At 43.1% G+C, this 19454-nt stretch overlaps 1 protein-coding gene and 1 long non-coding RNA gene across 4 annotated transcripts in view; both read left to right on the top strand.

Moving 5' to 3' along the window:
- Positions 1–19454, top strand: part of LOC121534940 (fibroblast growth factor 12) — a 62441-nt gene that overhangs the window by 14004 nt on the left and 28983 nt on the right. Inside the window, exons 2-4 of one of the 2 annotated variants that reach the window (XM_041841572.2) lie at positions 1469–1516; positions 4382–4492; positions 15384–15487. In XM_041841572.2, coding sequence (XP_041697506.1) covers positions 1469–1516; positions 4382–4492; positions 15384–15487 — 263 coding nt within the window. The remainder of the gene's footprint in view (positions 1–1468; positions 1517–4381; positions 4493–15383; positions 15488–19454) is intronic. The other variant, XM_041841573.2, reaches the window with a different exon arrangement.
- On the top strand, positions 16111–18813 carry LOC121534942. Of its 2 annotated transcripts, XR_005994698.2 has the most exons (4): positions 16111–16345; positions 17048–17336; positions 17498–17618; positions 17702–18813. It is a non-coding gene; the product is annotated as an uncharacterized LOC121534942 (long non-coding RNA). The 2 variants fall into 2 exon arrangements; XR_005994697.2 differs by having other exon boundaries at positions 17048–17618.

Below are 19454 nucleotides of genomic sequence, written 5' to 3'. Positions count from 1 at the left end.
GTAGTTTTGTGTGCAACGGTTCCCCCTGCCCCTCGACCGAGCCGAGCTAAGGCATTACCGCAGTCGAAGGCTCTTGCCTATCTAAATGGCTGGAGGTAGATTTCTCCGCGGTGCCTGAGAATGCGATGCGAAAATTCTACCTGTTCCATAGCTCACGTGTTGTCTGTCGAGAACCACCGCACGACACAACAGTTTACCCACATCCTACCGTATCAGCCTCAATGTAAAATTATGTATATGTTGTGACGTTACCAATATGTATGTTATATTGCTGTGGTCAGAATGATCTGTTATCTTAGCACCATTATTGCCATCCTATCCTATAGTCAAAGGCTGTGCATTTCTATAAGAAAGCAAGGCAAATATTAACATATATTTTTAATCCTGCAAATTTTTTACATCTCCCCTGCCAATTAGAAAATAATGCTACCTTAAAGAATTCAATAATTAATGCAAATTGAGACTTAGCGAAGATAAGTTGCACCGCAGTGCACCAAGGCTCTTTTGAGATGAAATGTTTAATGGTAAATGTTTATTGCAGCGGGGATGTTTACTGCAGTTTAGGGAGGTAGCTATAGTGATTAAGAGGCTACCCAGCCATAGTGATGGACACGGGTGCCGTGCCTACTACGCAAAGGTATCGTTCTTCCTATGCTCTTGGTGCACAGATAAAGAGGAAAGGGCAAATCATTCCTCTCCTTATCTAACCAAAGGCTGTCATGTGATGTACGGCAGGTGCACCGTCCCCACAGACAGACAGACAGACAGACAGACAGACAGACCAAAACCACAGACAGACAGAACAGAAACACAGCCAGACAGACAGACCAGAATCACAGACAGACCAAAACCACAGACAGACAGACCAGAACCATAGACAGACAGACATACCAAAACCACAGACAGACAGACAGACAGACCAGAACCACAGACAGACAAGACAGACCAGAATCACAGACACACAGACAGAACAGGACCATAGACAGACAGACAGAACAGGACCATAGACCGACAGACAGACAGAACAGGACCATAGACCGACAGACAGACAGAACTGGACCGTAGACCGACAGACAGAACAGGACCATAGACCGACAGACAGACAGACAGAACAGGACCATAGACCGACAGACAGACAGAACAGGACCATAGACCGACAGACAGAACAGGACCATAGACCGACAGACAGACAGACAGAACAGGACCATAGACCGACAGACAGACAGAACAGGACCATAGACCGACAGACAGAACAGGACCATAGACCGACAGACAGACAGAACAGGACCATAGACCGACAGACAGACACAACAGGACCATAGACCGAACAGACAGACAGAACAGGACCATAGACCGACAGACAGAACCTATACTGCTATAATCATTTGAACATTTTGACAAACAGCCAATGCTGGAGGAATTTGTCTGTTAAAAGAATCTTGTTTTTCCTTCTATCCCCCCCTGTAAGATGCACCCTCCAAACCTCCACAGGTGTCCCGTAAGGGCGGCAGGCTAGGTCAGTAGCTCAGCCTCCATCCGTGTGTGCTGTGTTGATATTACGTCTCCACCCCCCCGCTCCATCTCGCGCCCATGTTGATACCCCTTTTGCGAGGGAGGGGAGGTGGGTGGGTGATGGCTTACAGCACCTGTCTGATGCCGGTGACCCCTCTGCTGATTTTCTTGACACTATGCTTTCAATTTTGATTTTATTTCTCTTTTTTTTTGTCTTTTTCTTTATTCCTTGTAACGCTGTCTTCCAGTAGTCTCTTTTTCCTTGGCTACTCTCTCCCTTCTCTCCTTAGTTGTTTTGTCTCAGTCTTTCAGTTCGTATGTGTCAGATCCGTTTTTATTCTCACTTCGTTCTGCTCCTCCAGTGTGTCTTTGTTTGTGTTTCACATGTGTGTTCAACATGTGTGTTTCACATGTGTGTCACATGTGGAGTATTGCTGTGTTACTGGGTAGAGATCTGTTTATTTGTGTGCATCGACCTGCTGTGTATTCCCTGTCTAACTTGTCGACTATAGCAGTTGAGGTGATCATTCACCATTTCATGGTCATAACGCCATTTGTCAACATACCCAAATGTCCCTGTTTATGTCTCTGCATTGGGACATGTAAAGTTGTGCAATTTTGAATTGCTCCAGTCAACATTCATACACACAGGCACATTCTCCTATACTAAGCATACCTTAAGCACAAACACAGGCAATTTGCTCCTTCACTGTCCACACGTCTCCCTCAAACTCATACTTAAACACTCCCTCTATTTCTTTCTCCTCTCACACATACCAGCATACTTCACTTGCACGTCAACGCACCCGCACACAAAACACAACACAACACAACACGCACGTCCGTTCTGTTTCCCGCCTCCTCTGAATGGAGCTGACGTGCTCTGCTGTCAGTGATCACTTAGCCCTTTATTTACAGAAGTGCAGTTATCACATGTGATTTAGTGAGGTCGCCCAGCTAGCCCCCACTCTCCCTGCCCTACTCATGATGGATGATGGCGGGCCTGTCCCAGAGATTGATGGCTCCGCCCACGAGGGGAGGTGAGTTGTGGATTGATGGACAGAATAGTGTACAGTTGAGGCGACATGAACCTCCACTGCTGCGAGGTCAGCTCGCAGGCCAAACCCTGGGCTCAACTACAGCATGGATCAAATGCCACTAATCTGCTCCAGGACTAGCTCTGGAGGCCTACAGATCCACTGTGGACACTGGCCATGATTCTGATTCTGTTCTGATGTCAGATGCTACGCTGTCAGTCCTATCTGAACCCGTCCACATGTTCACACTTCACCTCTAAAGATCTGATCTTGATCAATGAATGGTTTGTTTCATTTAAAGACCAAGAAAATTCAATTGAATAATGAACTTGCGTCCAAAGACAATTTTGTTTGTTTAGCTCAGGCAAAGTAAAGGATTCATTATTTCCAGATTGCGACTTTCCGTTAACTCTCAGTTTGATGATGAAGATTATTTTGAACGTACACAGTTTATAACAGCCTGGTTGGATCACAACTGCCTTAACTTCAGCCGTGCTTCAAATGAACCTTTACATGACTCCATAAGCAGCATCACATCCACAATATAGGAGCTCCTTTCGTGCCTCTACTGTTCAATCCAAATCTAACACATGCGCTTTCATAAAGGCCAAATATTGAAGGGCCAAAAATCCCAAATGCAAGATAGTTTACTCAGAATCTATTTTCACTTCTAAGTGCTGCTGGTGATAAGCTCCATCAAAATGAAACTATCCACACAATCAAAATAACTGTGTGTGAATCATCACTGAGAGTTCGCAGATCGTTGTTTCTCACAGCGTGATCTTCTAGCACCCCCCCACCCTTTCCCAATGATAAACAGTCTTATTCACACATACATTTTGTCTTGCCTTGGGCGAGAGGACTCCCATAACCTTGGGCTAATACTCTGTATCCACCTGCTCCCTCCCAAGTGTTGATTGCTGCAACCTGAGCCCAGCACTATCTCGGCTCTCCTCCAAATATCACCAGCACCACCAAGTTGGAAGGTAACTCAGGGTTATTTCTAGATGGTATAACATTTTGGGCCGACTCTCCTCAGGATATAACCATAGCCTTTGATTGGGGATCAGTTGTGGTTTTGAAAGCCCTAAACGGCACAATGAACAGTAGTGGATTTTTGTTAGTCAAACCCACATTATGAAGTCCCGGCTCACCAACGTCGTCAGGCCCATCTAGGAGCAAACAGTTACTTAGGACAGGATACCAGTTTGAGATTATTGTGCACAACTGTTGTTTTTGCACAAATATCCCAACGACATCAGTGCATGATTTACGCAAAAGTTCAATTTAAGCGCATAAAAGGTTAGGATTCATCCCTTGGTGAACAGTGACAAAATCTGAATGCTTGCACAAGGCACCCATCTGATAAGAATTATGACGATCAGGCAAATCTCAACCCTCAAAACCCAAACAATGTCAGATTACATCATTACCTTCAAGAACGACCCATTAACATCACCAATGTACAAGAGTGCAGTAGATATATAATTTTTACAGGTGCTTCCGGATTCGAGGGTCAGTGTGTCATATAAAGGTTAGGAGATACCTTAGCAAGCAAGTTGGCAGTACAACAAGATAACAGTTAAGATGCGTAGGTTACTGTCGGCCACCCATTGATTCCCTTGAATTTTCTTGTTCAACACCAAGTCAATTCTCACCCCTGACCCTGACCCCAATCTGATACCCAGTCTTTTTACCGTTAACCCCATCCCCAACATCTGTTTTACTAGTTTGTCAATGTGAGCAGCAGTGGCGAGGTGTGAGGTCTTAGGGGTGTGGTCTGACGTGCCCCTGGGGGGTGGGGCGTGGTGGGGGTCTGTCCTTTGTTTCAGAGCCGCAGCTGAAGGGCATCGTGACACGGTTGTTCAGCCAGCAGGGCTTCTACCTGCAGATGCAGCAGGACGGCTCTATCGATGGCAGCAAGGACGAGAACAGTGACTACAGTGAGTAATTGGGGTCGGCACTACGACTCCCAGCATGCCGCATGGCTACCACGAGTCACTGGCCCAATTCCAATTCCTTAAAAGTGTGTCCTTCCTTTCTTGACATAATTACTGGTTAGACATGATTCGACAGGTGAACGCAAGGGCACCACCACATGGCTTTCACCTGTCTAGTCATTTCTAATCAGTGATTACTTTAAGGAAGGAAGGATGCACTTTTAAAGACTCTGAACTGGGATACTCACGTTACCCTATTTAGTATGACTTCCTTTATGGTATTGCATGATCAAAGCATGACAGAGGGGCTGACCTGCTAAGCTAGAAAATTTGGCCTGCTATTTAGTATTTACAGTGAAACAAAATGTGTGTGCAAATGTGTGTGCAGTTCTGTTATAGTTAAGTGCCAACATCTAATAGCAAGATCTATAACTATGTAAAATAGACCAGCTACGAACAATCAATTGGGTCAAACTTTTAAACAATGTCTTGCAGATTAGTCAATTTGAATATATCATTTTTTGCCTCTTGTGACAGTTTTAGACAATATTACACATCAGTGTAATATTGAGAAATAAACAGCCTAGAGTTGGGGTAAATTCCATTATAATTTAAACCACAGATAACATTAGCTAGCTAGATAAGGTTAACAAAATAGATAGTTAGCTATTTAGCTATTTAGGTTAGCATGCTAGCAAGCTACACTGACAGTTGTCAGTGCTGTGCCCTATTTGTTGATGTTTATCAACTTAGTGGAAATTCCCACACCCAATTATTGAATATGTATAAGTAGCCTTCATTCTTCGGAGGTGGAACCTAAACATGCGTTTCATCTCTAGGACAGGAAATTATGTCGAAATAGTGGCAACAATTTCCTCTGGGGTGGGGCTTTAAATTAGTTATTGGGCTCTGTTGCAGTGTTCTGGGAGTGATGCTGCACTGTAAATGTGTTTCCGTGAATTTGACAGTAAGTTATAGGCAGCTCGGTGGCATGTAAAATTCTGTATTTCATATTACAGTACACCTACTGTAATATAAATACAGTATCAAAGCAAGTACTGTGTAATAGAATTGACTGTATTATACAGTAAAAAATAAATGCTACCATAATCGGAATGAATTAATGAATGAATGAAATTCGTTTGAGGGGAGGGGTTTGCATTTCACTGTAGTTTACTGTAATTACAAGGAATTGGTGCAAGCAGGTTAGCTGCTACACTGTAAAAATAATCATATTTTTGCGGTAACTTACTGGCAGACAGTTACCTGAAAGTTACTGTAAAAAGAAAGTACAGGATGTTACCGTAAAATCCAAAGAAACTTTGGTTAAACAGTACATTCTTTGGAATTTACGGTAACATACTGTACCTGTTTTTTTTTTACAATAACCTACAAGTAACTGGCTGCCAGTAAATTACCGTAAAAACAACAGGATTTTTTTTACAGTGTAGGTCAAATGTTTACACATTCCAGCATAGGGCTGCAGGTAGCCTAACGGTTAGAAAGGTGAGCCAGCAGCCGGAGTGTTGTCAGTTCGAATCCCTACAATCAGGATTGCGCACCCGGTAAGTAGATCAGCACCAAACTACTTCAGTTTGGGAAGTTTGCTCAAAAAATCTGTTGGGAAGTGAGCTGTATTAAAGTCCTAGATTCCGTTGCTTGCCAGTGTGTCCTTGAGCAAGGCACTTAACCCCCCACAACAACAGCTCCCTGTGTGGCTGCACCTCTTCAAAACATACATATATATGTATGCGTGTCTTTTTTGAAAGCAGAAGTCAAATTTCAGTTGAACCTTGTGTGCAATTGACCAATAAAGTTATCTTAATTAATGTTTTGGGTTTTATATCACTTACACTTCTAGAGGCCTTAACAAAAGTTTGCAAACTGGCAGCAACTACAGGACAAAACAGACCAAAAGGACATGACAAAATGCTCAACCATTTGAGACTTGCTGCCACTCCAATCTGTCCCCTATATATTTTACAATTGATGGGGCTCTATAACCACATAGGAATAAATGTTGCCTCTTACAAGACATGCCTCAAAATATGTTAATGAGCTGGAAACAACAAAACCATGTACCCACTAGTGGTCAAAAGTTTGTTGGCACTCCAAAGATACAGTACCGAGTGGCGCAGTGGTCTAAGGCACTGCATCGCAGTGCTAGCTGTGCCACTAGAGATCCTGCTTCGAATCCAGGCTCTGTCGTAGCTGGCCGTGACCAGGAGACTCATGGGGCGGCGCACAATTGGCCCAGGGTAGGGGAGGGAATGGCCGGCAGGGATGTAGCTCAGTTGGTAGAGCATGGCGTTTGCAACGCCAGGGTTGTGGGTTTGATTCCCACGGGGGGCCAGTATGAAAAATACAAAAATAATGTACTGTGGGGAAAAAAAGTATGTAGTCAGCCACCAATTGTGCAAGTTCTCCCACTTAAAAAGATGAGAGAGGCCTGTAATTTTCATCATAGGTACACGTCAACTATGACAGACAAATTGAGAATTTTTTTCTCCAGAAAATCACATTGTAGGATTTTTAATGAATTTATTTGCAAATTATGGTGGAAAATAAGTATTTGGTCACCTACAAACAAGCAAGATTTCTGGCTCTCACAGACCTGTAACTTCTTCTTTAAGAGGCTCCTCTGTCCTCCACTCGTTACCTGTATTAATGGCACCTGTTTGAACTTGTTATCAGTATAAAAGACACCTGTCCACAACCTCAAACAGTCACACTCCAAACTCCGCTATGGCCAAGACCAAAAAGCTGTCAAAGGACACCAGAAACAAAATTGTAGACCTGCACCAGGCTGGGAAGACTGAATCTGCAATAGGTAAGCAGCTTGGTTTGAAGAAATCAACTGTGGGAGCAATTATTAGGAAATGGAAGACATACAAGACCACTGATAATCTCCCTCGATCTGGGGCTCCACGCAAGATCTCACCCCGTGGGGTCAAAATGATCACAAGAACGGTGAGCAAAAATCCCAGAACCACACGGGGAGACCTAGTGAATGACCTGCAGAGAGCTGGGACCAAAGTAACAAAGCCTACCATCAGTAACACACTACGCCGCCAGGGACTCAAATCCTGCAGTGCCAGACGTGTCCCCCTGCTTAAGCCAGTACATGTCCAGGCCCGTCTGAAGTTTGCTAGAGTGCATTTGGATGATCCCGAAGAGGATTGGGAGAATATCATATGGTCAGATGAAACCAAAATAGAACTTTTTGGTAAAAACTCAACTGCATCCAAAGAACACCATACCTACTGTGAAGCATGGGGGTGGAAACATCATGCTTTGGGGCTGTTTTTCTGCAAAGGGACCAGGACCACTGATCCGTGTAAAGGAAAGAATGAATGGGGCCATGTATCGTCTCTCGGTCTCCCGAGTGGCGCAGTAGTCTAAGGCACTGCATCGCAGTGCTAGCTGTGCCACTAGATATCCTGGTTCGAATCCAGGCTCTGTCGTAGCCTGCCACGACTGGGAGACCCATGGGGCGGTGCACAATTGGCCCAGCGTCGTCCAGGGTAGGGGAGGGAATGGCCGGCAGGGATGTAGAGCATGGCGTTTGCAACGCCAGGGTTGTGGGTTCAATTCCCATGGGGGGCCAGTATGAAAAATAAAATAAAAGATAATGTAAGTCGCTCTGGATAAGAGCGTCTGCTAAATGACTAAAATGTAAATGTATCGTGAGATTTTGAGTGAAAACCTCCTTCCATCAGCAAGGGCATTGAAGATGAAACGTGGCTGGGTCTTTCAGCATGACAATGATCCCAAACACACCGCCCGTGCAACGAAGGAGTGGCTTCGTAAGAAGCATTTCAAGGTCCTGGAGTGGCCTAGCCAGTCTCCAGATCTCAACCCCATAGAAAATCTTTGGAGGGAGTTGAAAGTCTGTGTTGCCCAGCGACAGCCCCAAAACATCACTGCTCTAGAGGAGATCTGCATGGAGGAATGGGCCAAAATACCAGCAACAGTGTGTGAAAACCTTGTTAAGACTTACAGAAAATGTTTGACCTGTGTCATTGCCAACAAAGGGTATATAACAAAGTATTGAGAAACTTTTGTTATTGACCAAATACTTATTTTCCACCATAATTTGCAAATAAATTCATAAAAAACCTACAATGTGATTTTCTGGATTTTTTTCCTCATTTTGTCTGTCATAGTTGACGTGTACCTATGATGAAAATTACAGGCCTCTCTCATCTTTTTAAGTGGGAGAACTTGCACAATTGGTGGCTGACTAAATACTTTTTTTCCACACTGTACTGTCCCCGTCCACACAGCCAGCTGTGTTCTCAGTACATCGCGCAGACAGTACCCGGAACTCTCTGGGAAAAAGAAAGGCAGAAGTGGTAACGTACAGGAACTCAAGTCCTTTTGTTCACCCGACATAGAATACCTCACAATCAAATGCTGACCACATTATCTCCCGAGAGAATTCTTACAGCCGTGTATATTCCCCCTCAAGCCGATACCATGACCGCTCTCAAGGAACTACACTGGACTTTGGGCAAACTGGAAACCGCATATCCTGAGGCTGCATTTATTGTAGCTGGGGACTTTAATAAAGCAAATCTGAGGAAAACGCTACCGCAGTTTTACCAAGACATTGCCTGTGCTACTCGCACATCAAAAACATTGCTACTATCCCTTCTGGGACGGCTACAAGGCTCTCCCCCGCCCTCCCTTCAGCAAATCAGATCACGCCTCCATTCTGCTCCTCCCTTCCTATAGGCAGAGACTCAAACAGGATGTACCCATGGTAAGGACTGTTCAATGCTGGTCTGACCAATCGGAATCCATGCTTCAAGATTGTTTTGATCATGCGGACTGGGTTATGTTCCAGATTGCCTCTGAGAATAACACTGACGTATACACTGACATGTTGACTGAGTTCATCAGGAAGTGTGTAGGGGATGTTGTTCCCACCGTGACGATTAAAACCAATCCAAACCAAAAAACTTGGATAGATGGCAGCATTCACGCAAAACTGAAAGCGCAAACCACTGCATTTAACCACGGCAAGGTGACTGGGAATATAGTTGAGTATAAACAGTCCAGTTATGCCCACCGTAAATCAATCAAACAGGCAAAACTTCAGTACAGAGACACAGTGGTCGCAATTCAACGGCTCAGACATGAGATGTATGTGGCAGGGACTCCAGACAATCACAGATTATAAAGGGAAATCCAGCCACGTCGCGGACACCGACGTCTTGCTACCGGACAAGCTAAACACTTCTTAACTAAGCCACTCCTTCGTTGCCAGGGCGGTGTGTTTGGGATCATTGTCATGCTGAAAGACCCAGCCACGTTTCATTTTCAATGCCCTTGCTGATGGAAGGAGGTTTTTACTCAAAATCTCACAATACATGGCCCCATTCATTCTTTCCTTTACACGGATCAGTCGTCCTGGTCCCTTTGCAGAAAAACAGCCCCAAAGCATGATGTTTCCACCCCCATGCTTCACAGTAGGTATGGTGTTGACATTCTCCCAATCCTCTACTGGATCATCCAAATGCACTCTAGCAAACTTCAGACGGGCCTGGACATGTACTGGCTTAAGCAGGGGGACACGTCTACCACTGCAGGATTTGAGTCCCTGGCGACATAGTGTGTTACTGATGGTAGGCTTTGTTACTTTGGTCCCAGCTCTCTGCAGGTCATTCCCTAGGTCCCCCCGTGTGGTTCTGGGATTTTTGCTCACCGTTCTTGTGATCATTTTGACCCCACGGGGTGAGATCTTGCGTGGAGCCCCAGATCGAGGGAGATTATCAGTGGTCTTGTATATGTCTTCCATTTCCTAATAATTGCTCCCACAGTTGATTTCTTCAAACCAAGCTGCTTACCTATTGCAGATTCAGTCTTCCCAGCCTGGTGCAGGTCTACAATTTTGTTTCTGGTGTCCTTTGACAGCTCTTTGGTCTTGGCCATAGTGGAGTTTGGAGTGTGACTGTTTGAGGTTGTGGACAGGTGTCTTTTATACTGATAACAAGTTCAAACAGGTGCCATTAATACAGGTAACGAGTGGAGGACAGAGGAGCCTCTTAAAGAAGAAGTTACAGGTCTGTGAGAGCCAGAAATCTTGCTTGTTTGTAGGTGACCAAATACTCATTTTCGACCATAATTTGCAAAAAAATTCATTAAAAATCCTACAATGTGATCTTCTGGAGAAAAAAAATCTCATTTTGTCTGTCATAGTTGACGTGTACCTATGATGAAAATTACAGGCCTCTCTCATCTTTTTAAGTGGGAGAACTTGCACAATTGGTGGCTGACTAAATACTTTTTTCCCCACTGTATGCACTCACTAACTGTAAGTCGCTCTGGATAAGAGCGTCTGCTAAATGACTAAAATGTAAAAATGTATTATGTGGGGTGGATTACAGTAATGTACTGTTAAACCAAAGTTTATTTGGAATTTACAGTAACATACTGTACCTTTTTTTACAGTAACTTACAGGTAACTGGCTGCCAGTAATTTTACAGTGTACCATTCGAAATACAGCAATTCTTACCCCACCCACAACATTTTCTCACAATGGACCATCATTTACAGTATGCTGCAGTAAAACATTTCAGAGTATTTTACTGTTGATAATACCCAACATTACCGTATAAATGATTGTTTTCTTTTACAGTGTGGTTTAGCTCAGTGGTATCTGGGAAATCCTCTCAATACCCAGCAATGCTGGCCCAGGGATAGAGGAGCGCAGTAAACTGCAGTAAATAATTCAGCAAATAGAACTAAAAATACCTCCTTCTCCATTTGTACCAAATTAATAATTCCCTCTGCGAGAAGCTTCATGCTCAGAGACTGAAGACGACAGACAGAGGAAAGGAGAGAAAGAACTGGCCCAACTGGCTCATGATGTCTTAATGCTATCATTTCTGTTTAAGAAGTTATTGTATAACCAGATTGCAACCAACTGCACTGTTGTTCATCTGAAGTGTTTTTACTGATCGGAATGATCGAAAATTGCGCTTTGGTTCATTCAACCTTCTATTAAATTTGTCTGAAATCAAATAATGAATTTGTCATATCAATTAGATTTTTTTAATTGAATGAACACTTCTTAGTTGCTTTCAACACCTTGCGCATGTGCATTGAATAGCGGTGGGGGCAATATAGCGGTGGCAGCCTATCAGAGTAGTTGGAGGTGTGGCTAATTAGGGGTGTGGCTTTCAGAGTGTCCTTTTTTCTAACCATTAGAGTGAATGTCATTCCAGTTAATGTGGTGTATTGTAGTTGCAATTTAAACTTATATATGCCAACTGCTAGCATCTGTAATGGTGTGTCTAACATAAACACTAGAGGGCTTAGGATCCCTATCCTCAATTTGCTTCTCTGTGTGTTTTTTTACAAGAAGTACATTTAAAAGATAAAAATGTTGTGTTGTGATTTACAAGGGAATGGGTTCAGGGAGAGTCAAGGTGGAGTGTCGGCGGGGTGCATTCTGCAGGGGTTGGTGTTCTAGGTGGAAATAGGGTTTTAAAAATAGTGGGAAGTTTTCCGGCAGTACACGGGAGGGTTTTAATAGTAGTATTGATTGGAGGGGTAAATGTCTTCGATTAATTATTGTATATGCACCATCGACACGTTAGAGGAAATTGTTTACATGCTTCTCTTGAATGTGGGCCTATAAACTGGTCAGGTTCCGCAGAACAGCACTTTTTTTAGGAGTTTTGCTATTTTGATACGGTTAAGGTACTGTTTTTATAAATCCATGTTATGTACAATGTTATGCACTGAATTTGTACTTGTATTTGAATGTGAAATGAAATACAAAAATATTTTTCCACAACAACAAAAGAAAAGTTATACTGAAGAGCCTGAAAAGGTTTCTGTGTTAAGGTAGCCTTTGCTTGGTTATGATATTGTGCTTCCTAAATGTGAAGATCTTTTGTAAATAATATTATACTGTATTATTATGTTGTTTAATACACTTAGTTTACAGGGATTTGATTTAATATGGTTTGTACTTACGTTAAATATTAGTCTGTATTTGTTATTTATTAGGTTTAACCAAAGGGAAAAGTAGGTTGAGTGTTGAAAGAATTAGGAAATATAGGTTTGTTAATAGTCAAATATAACAGTTGGCATTGGATCATATATTTTTGGTTTCAACAAATGTTTTTTTTTTTCAATTGAGAAACATAAACTCATTTTTTGGGGGGGGTCATATTTTACAGTGTGGTTTCTTTCAAAAACCAGGTAAAGATGTATTTTTGCCATGATTAAATCAAATTAATCAAATTGTCATGGTTAATATGTTCTATTTTGGTTGTTACCTGGTTAGATATCCAGATTACAACCAGATAAAAATTATTATTATTCTGGTTGCTAAAAACCTTTCCCTAGTCAACCAGTATACAACGTGACCATGATGTCTGTTTTTCCCACTGGGGGAAGGATAGAACATTTAGGAATGAATAGAGTAAGAGAGAGCTGGAGAACTGGCGAGCAATAATTACAAATAGGCATGAAGGGAAGGGAGGGAGGGAGAGGGGAGGATGAGAGAGATTGAGAGGGAGAGAAATGGAAGGAGAAAGCTTGGCATTCGGGGACCTATTGATCTGTGTGATGGATTATTAGAATAACCGATGACCTCCACCCTTGAACTGCTCAAACTCCTGACCTCTGCCATGTGCTGCCGCGATGGCAGGAATAATTTACTTTCAGGAGGCGGTTTGGTTGTACTTTTGGGATCAGCAGAAAAAACACTAACTGCATACTAGGTGTGACCGGCTATGGTGAAACCAAACAGACATTTCAATTACATTTATTTGGCCTCTAATTTTCCGACAATAGAAATGGTCCATGCTTATTCTCTAGGCAGCAAGCTGAAGGCAAATCTGGCAAGGATAAACTGTTTATTTCAGAGAACAGGAGGAATTCATGCACCAATGCAAACCATTCTGTTTAATTATCCAAAATTAGGCATTTAGTTTCTAAATGTCATGATATTTGTTGGTGGGTTGATAAAGCTGGTTTAGGGTGCAGGTGACTGCATTTACAGTACTGAGTGGGTGTCTCATTTGTAATATGATTGACTGATAGGGTAGTACACAATTACAAGAGAGTGCTGGAAACCACCATTAAATTAATTAACAACCGTGTTACATTTTGAGTCAGCAATCCGACACTCTAATTTCATCGTGTCGTCGGTTGATCGCTCCTCTATAATTACCTGCACAAATTGAGGCTCATGAAGACATCGCTGGTTTTGAGAGACCAACTCCATATACAATGCTAGTTCTTCGCCTGCTCTAGCATGCTATTGTTTAGCATTAGCTGTTAGTGCAGCTGAGAGAGCCTTCTCTATCTGTCACAGTAAGCCCCCCACTTCCTCCCTCCAAATTTCACCCAAAGGATGTCCCTCAGGATTATGGGAACTGCCCTTCCCATTTGCACGGCCCATACTTTCTAAACCGTCCCGGGGTTATATTATCTACCGAGCCCATATTAGCGCATCAAACAGGCTTACCTTCCCTTTTGGATTTGCCTTGGCCGATTACAGCTTCTTCGGAGGGCTGACATTCATAGGATTTGGCTTCCTCAAGTCACTTTGACACATTTGTCTGCCCTTTTGATTAATGAATATTTCTGGAAATCCTTTTACGCTCACATATGTTAGGTTAGGCCAGCTTTAGCTAAAGTTAAAGTTGCAGTTATAGACGTGTGAGGTACAGGGTCGACGTTAACTCGACGTTTGCCCATGTCTTTGCATGCATAAAGGCCATGATTGTTGAATCATTCGATAAAGTAGTCAAAAGTAGGGTTTTCTCTTTTGAATTCAAATGTAGGACAGCTACTGTCTCATTAGTTAAGTCACAGTTGTTGAACAAGTCAAATGAGAGCTGTGGCAGCTGATAATTATTTCATGGGGATGCAGATTTCTACTCCACACGTCCTACCACTTCTCTGATCTCAGGCAATGGCAATGTAGGTCTGCCTGAGGGGACTGCATCTGATCTGATTGAACCCTACAATATGTCTGTGCGGTTGATGGCTGATGTAGCGGCAGCTCTCATCCAGAACATTCTGTCTCACTCTCATGGAGTCATGCACGAATCCTCGGAGAGACAAGTTTGGTCATCAAAGCAACAGAGGCCTACGTCTGAAAGTACAACAGAGCGAGGAATGAATGAAAGAGAGAGTGAGAAAATGGAAAAGAAAGGAAACTAAGAGGTGCTGGACAACCCCGCCACATTGGGCCCAGAGTACAGTAGCTGAACGATCCAACAAAGCCTTTTCAGTGTAAGTGTATCACCTGCCTGGAGATCCTCAGGGGCAGATTTATACTATAGCTAGGCGAAAGCGGCACGTCGATATTTATTGAGTGAATTTGAATCTGCTGGGCAGACAGACGTGTGTTGGCACCTCTCCTCTCATCCCTGTGAGCTTTATCTGAGCTTTATCTGATTCTGTCACCACTTACAATCTTCTTAGTGCTCGTGCTGTATCCCTAACCACTCGACTTGGACATCCACCACTAGAGGAAGTCCACTTTAGGAAAGAGTCCACCTGAGAGAAGGATGTTCACTTTTTGTCAAATATTTGCTTTCAGGGAAGTCCACTTCAAAAGGAGTGTCCACTTCAGAGGGAATTCTGCCTCAGAAGGAAAGGACATATGCTGTATAACTGCAATGTCAGCCACTGTTCAAAAGCCCCACTTTAAGAGGTGCCATAAAGGAACATCAGTCAGGTCACACTGGTGTCAGAAGTGGGATCCATCTCCTGGGTAATTCAGTTATAATTGCGCACAGCAGGCCGTTCACAGGAAAAAGTTAAATACTAAAAGTGCGAGGTCAAAAGGTCTCAGATGAGGGTCTCAGATGAGTAATACCTCTCTCTCTCTCTCTCTCTCTCTCTCTCTCTCTCTCACAGCCCTGTTTAATCTAATTCCTGTGGGTCTGAGGGTGGTGGCCATCCAAGGGGTGAAGGCCGGCCTCTACATCGGAATGAACGGAGAAGGATTCCTCTACAGCTCAGTAAGACCCACCGCTTCTCACGGGCGTGTGTTTGTTGTGTGTCCATGCGTGTGTTTGTTGTGTGTGTATGGGTGTGTTGTTGTGTGTCCATGCGTGTGTTGTTGTGTGTCCATGCGTGTGTTGTTGTGTTTGTATGGGTACGTGCTACTGTTGTGCAGTGTGCATGCATATGTTTTTGTATTTGTTGTTCTTGTTCAGTTTTGTAAAATGTTTTCCTTCATTGTACATTACTACATTCATTCTACATTGATACATATTTCAATTTCTGTATTTGTGTGTGGGGCTGTGTAAAACACTTGTTTTATTGTGCAATAATTGTTACCTTGTTCATCGTTTCTTTCTAGTACCGTGCATGTACTTAATGCAAAAACGCGTTTCACTTTAAAAAATAATACTAACTGCCCCTAAAAACAAACTTCTCCTTTTGAAAACTGCCTATGTGGCATCGATATGTGTCAGAAACATGTATTATTGTGTCAAAATTTACTACAAAGTGTAAATAGGATCATTTTGGTCACAAAGTCAGACTCGTCCAAAACAGAGTTTTGTGAGTTTGTCACGACTTACTGGAGGGTTGGGTATGGGCTACTTACATGCCCACTTTTGCCGATGATGCCCAATTGCCCAGAGACAACACGTTGTGGTCCGCCCCCAGCTGCCAAGTGGACATTTGTTGTCAAGTCTGCATATGGGTGCCACACACGCACATTTCGCTCGGCAAATAGGAGAGAAAATTGCCTTCCATAAAGTTGATGCAATCTTCCAATGCATTTCAACAATATTGCCAAATGACCAGGAATGGATTACCGCCGACACGGTCACTTCTGCTGCATGTCAACCGTCAAACCACTGGTGTTGGTGAGTACTTTAGCAAAGTAGATAGCTGGTACTAGCTAGTAGCTACCTTTGGTTATACAACATTATTTGATATTGCTATCGAGCCAGGCTAGCTATGATACCACAGATGAAAGGGGAATTATACTGTACTGTAGCTAGCTAAATACATAAAGCTAACGTGTAATGTGATGTAGCTTGTCAGAGGAAGATGTGCAGCTCACGTTAGCTAGCTACCTTGCTAACAACAGCTAACTGTAGCCCATTGGCATTTAGGGTCAATACAGGACAGGCATTTGGATACTAGCTTGCTAGCTAATCATAGGATGTAGTTAGCTTGCTTTCAATAATGTTTCAACTCAAACTGGCTAGCTTACGTTAGCTAGCTAGCCAACTCCTTTCAACTCAGGCAAACATTTTGATAACTAACCCGGATTTGCAAGAGCTAGCTAGCGAGGTAATATGCCTGTTCTCATAAAAGTTTGTGTATTTTCTAGGGCAAAAATAAATGAAGGATGGTACCTATCTACTACAAATATAGCTATGGCTCTGTCAGCAAGCATTCAGCAACGTACACAGTTGGTTGCAAATTAACAGTGTAAGCATCACCGGCCTGGATCTATTCTGTAGTTACAGTCCCTCTATTAGCATATAAATTACTTCCAAACTAAAGTAACTTATTTTTCTCGCTATATGTTTATTGATTATATTTTATTTAATTCACAGGCTACGTACAAGACCTGGTGGATTCGTTGTTCAGCAGCGTCGTGGGAACCCCCTACCATATCAGGAGCTGTTACAGAAGGCTGAGGCAGTGGCCAGACACCAGTCCTGCTTCAGAGTAATGGAGGACACTTGAATCAGGTTGGTCACATTTGATCTGGTCAAAAGTCCTGGAATTCACCTAACCACCATTGATAATGTAATCAGTGCTGTGTGTACAGTATATGTGTGTCTTGTATGTTGTAAGGAGGTGCCCCCTTCCACTGTGCCAATGGACTACTCCTGGGCCTGAGTGAGTAATGCCAACCAGTCAGTGCCATGCTGGCACATGTCCCTTGTGAATTAGCTGTGAATCATAATCTCTGATTGGCTATGTTCAACCGTGTATTTACTGTTGGCTTCCATGACTGTATGGTGACGGTCTTTCTCTCTCTCCCTCCCTCTGTGATAAAGGAGCTGGGTCAGATATAGGAGCCTAAGTCAGGCTCCTTCATGACCAGGATCCTGGAGCTGATCTACGCTGCCATGGACATCAGGCATTGGCAAACACCTCAGAAGGGACAACAGTTGATAAGTAATAAGATAGTACACCCCAAGTGTTTAGTAATATCACTCTTTCAATACGTCACTCATCAACTCTTCCTCGTTTTACTACAGATGGAGGACAGAAGAGATACTTTTGAAATGGAGACCTCAGGTTGATACTGATGTCTGAACTGGGACAGAGATCTTGCACTCAGCATTCAAATTATACAAGATATCTATTACTTGTTATGGTCTTTTGTTATTATTGAATTGGACGGTACTATCAATGGGGGGGGGGACGAAGCCATACAGAAAGCACATTGTTATATTAGCAGAACACTGCTTCTACAGTGTTATGTGAAGTATGGTTTATTCTACATGGAACTGTTACAATTGAACATTATCTACGTAAGTGGCTCTGGATAAGAGCGTCTGCTAAATGACTAAAATGTCAAATGTAAATGTAATAAGTTCAGCAATTGCACTCTTCTCATATTACTGATTAGGCTACTAACCTCCTGGAGGAAGCTTTGAATTTGTCAGTAGCCTACAGAGTGGTATGAGAAGTGTGCCATCCTCCACATCTGCCTGTAGTTATTGAACTCTGCCTGCTGGACCAATGGGTTGAAGCAAACTGTCATATCCAGGATGGAGTGTCATGCACTCCACTTCTCCGGTCCCCTGACTGCACCTGTCCATAACCTGTAATACATTACATAGATGGAAGGGACTTCATCACCCACTGGAGACTTGAAGACATAACCTCACCCAGTGTGTGGTTAGACAGCCATTCTAGTTCTGGATAGACAGCTGAAGTTGTACACTACATACAACATATTGTTATTTGCTAGGTAAGTGTAGGCATACTGTCTTCATAAGCACATCAATATGATATTTACAGCATAAACTGTTTTGTCTTTGTAACACGAACACACTCCACATGTAGCCTACACCTGTAGGGATGTTAGTAGTACTAGGATTTTCCCCCCGGGAAAGATCTAACAGAGGACATAAGGAGAGACAAGACGAGACAAAATTAGCCAGTTATAGAACTAGTGTTTCTACAGCTAGTGTTGTAGGAGAGCTGAGCTGGCTCAAGACCGGGCATTGAACTCACAGTTGTCACCGTTTTCACAGTAACATGTCTTTACATGAAGTGATGAAACATTGAAACTAAGTTGCAAGCTACTTTGGTAGCAAGGTGTTGTAGAATGAGTGTCTTATGAAACACATTCCAGACACTGGCTCTTGCTATCTTGCCTTAACTGATTTCACAGAGAAATATCAGCTGGATAGGCTAGTCAGCTGCAGCCATCCCCAAGCTATGCTAGTTAGCTGCTTTCAGCTTGGCTAAACACAAGGTCAGCGCAGGCTTTAGCCTACACATAGAACTGAATTAGCTGACCATCTTGAGATTACAAATCAGTCGGGAGGGGAGAAGTCCTTAACTTCAACATTTCGTTCTCGCCATAGCAAAGCTATGGCAAAGACACACCCAAGAATGGCAAATGGCAAAGACACACCCAAGAAACACCCACATCAAACCACACCCCCAAGACAACTCTCGTTTGGCTTCAGTCATGGGCGCTAACATTTATTAATGACCAAACTTAAAAATGAGGCCAAATCAGGAAGTTCAGTCGTTCTTTAAGTTTAGGATGATGCAATGTTTCTGTGGGGCTCAATTGTGGGTGGGAGGGGGGTTGGTGTGTGTGTTTGTGTGTGTATGTGTGATAGCTGTGGTGAGGGTGTCATAGCTGTTCCCATTGGTGACGAATGCATGCCTCTGCACTGCCAGGAGAGGCTTGAGCACGTTTGTGGGAATTTGGTGCAGCAGAGAGGGAGAGAGGAGGATCTCCAAATGGTTACGTAACGGACAGCAGCA

Source organism: Coregonus clupeaformis, chromosome 21 (assembly GCF_020615455.1).
Source record: "Coregonus clupeaformis isolate EN_2021a chromosome 21, ASM2061545v1, whole genome shotgun sequence".
NCBI classification, from domain to species: Eukaryota; Metazoa; Chordata; class Actinopteri; order Salmoniformes; family Salmonidae; genus Coregonus; species Coregonus clupeaformis.
Note: the sequence above shows the minus strand (reverse complement) of the source record. Positions and strands in the feature narration are given on the sequence as shown.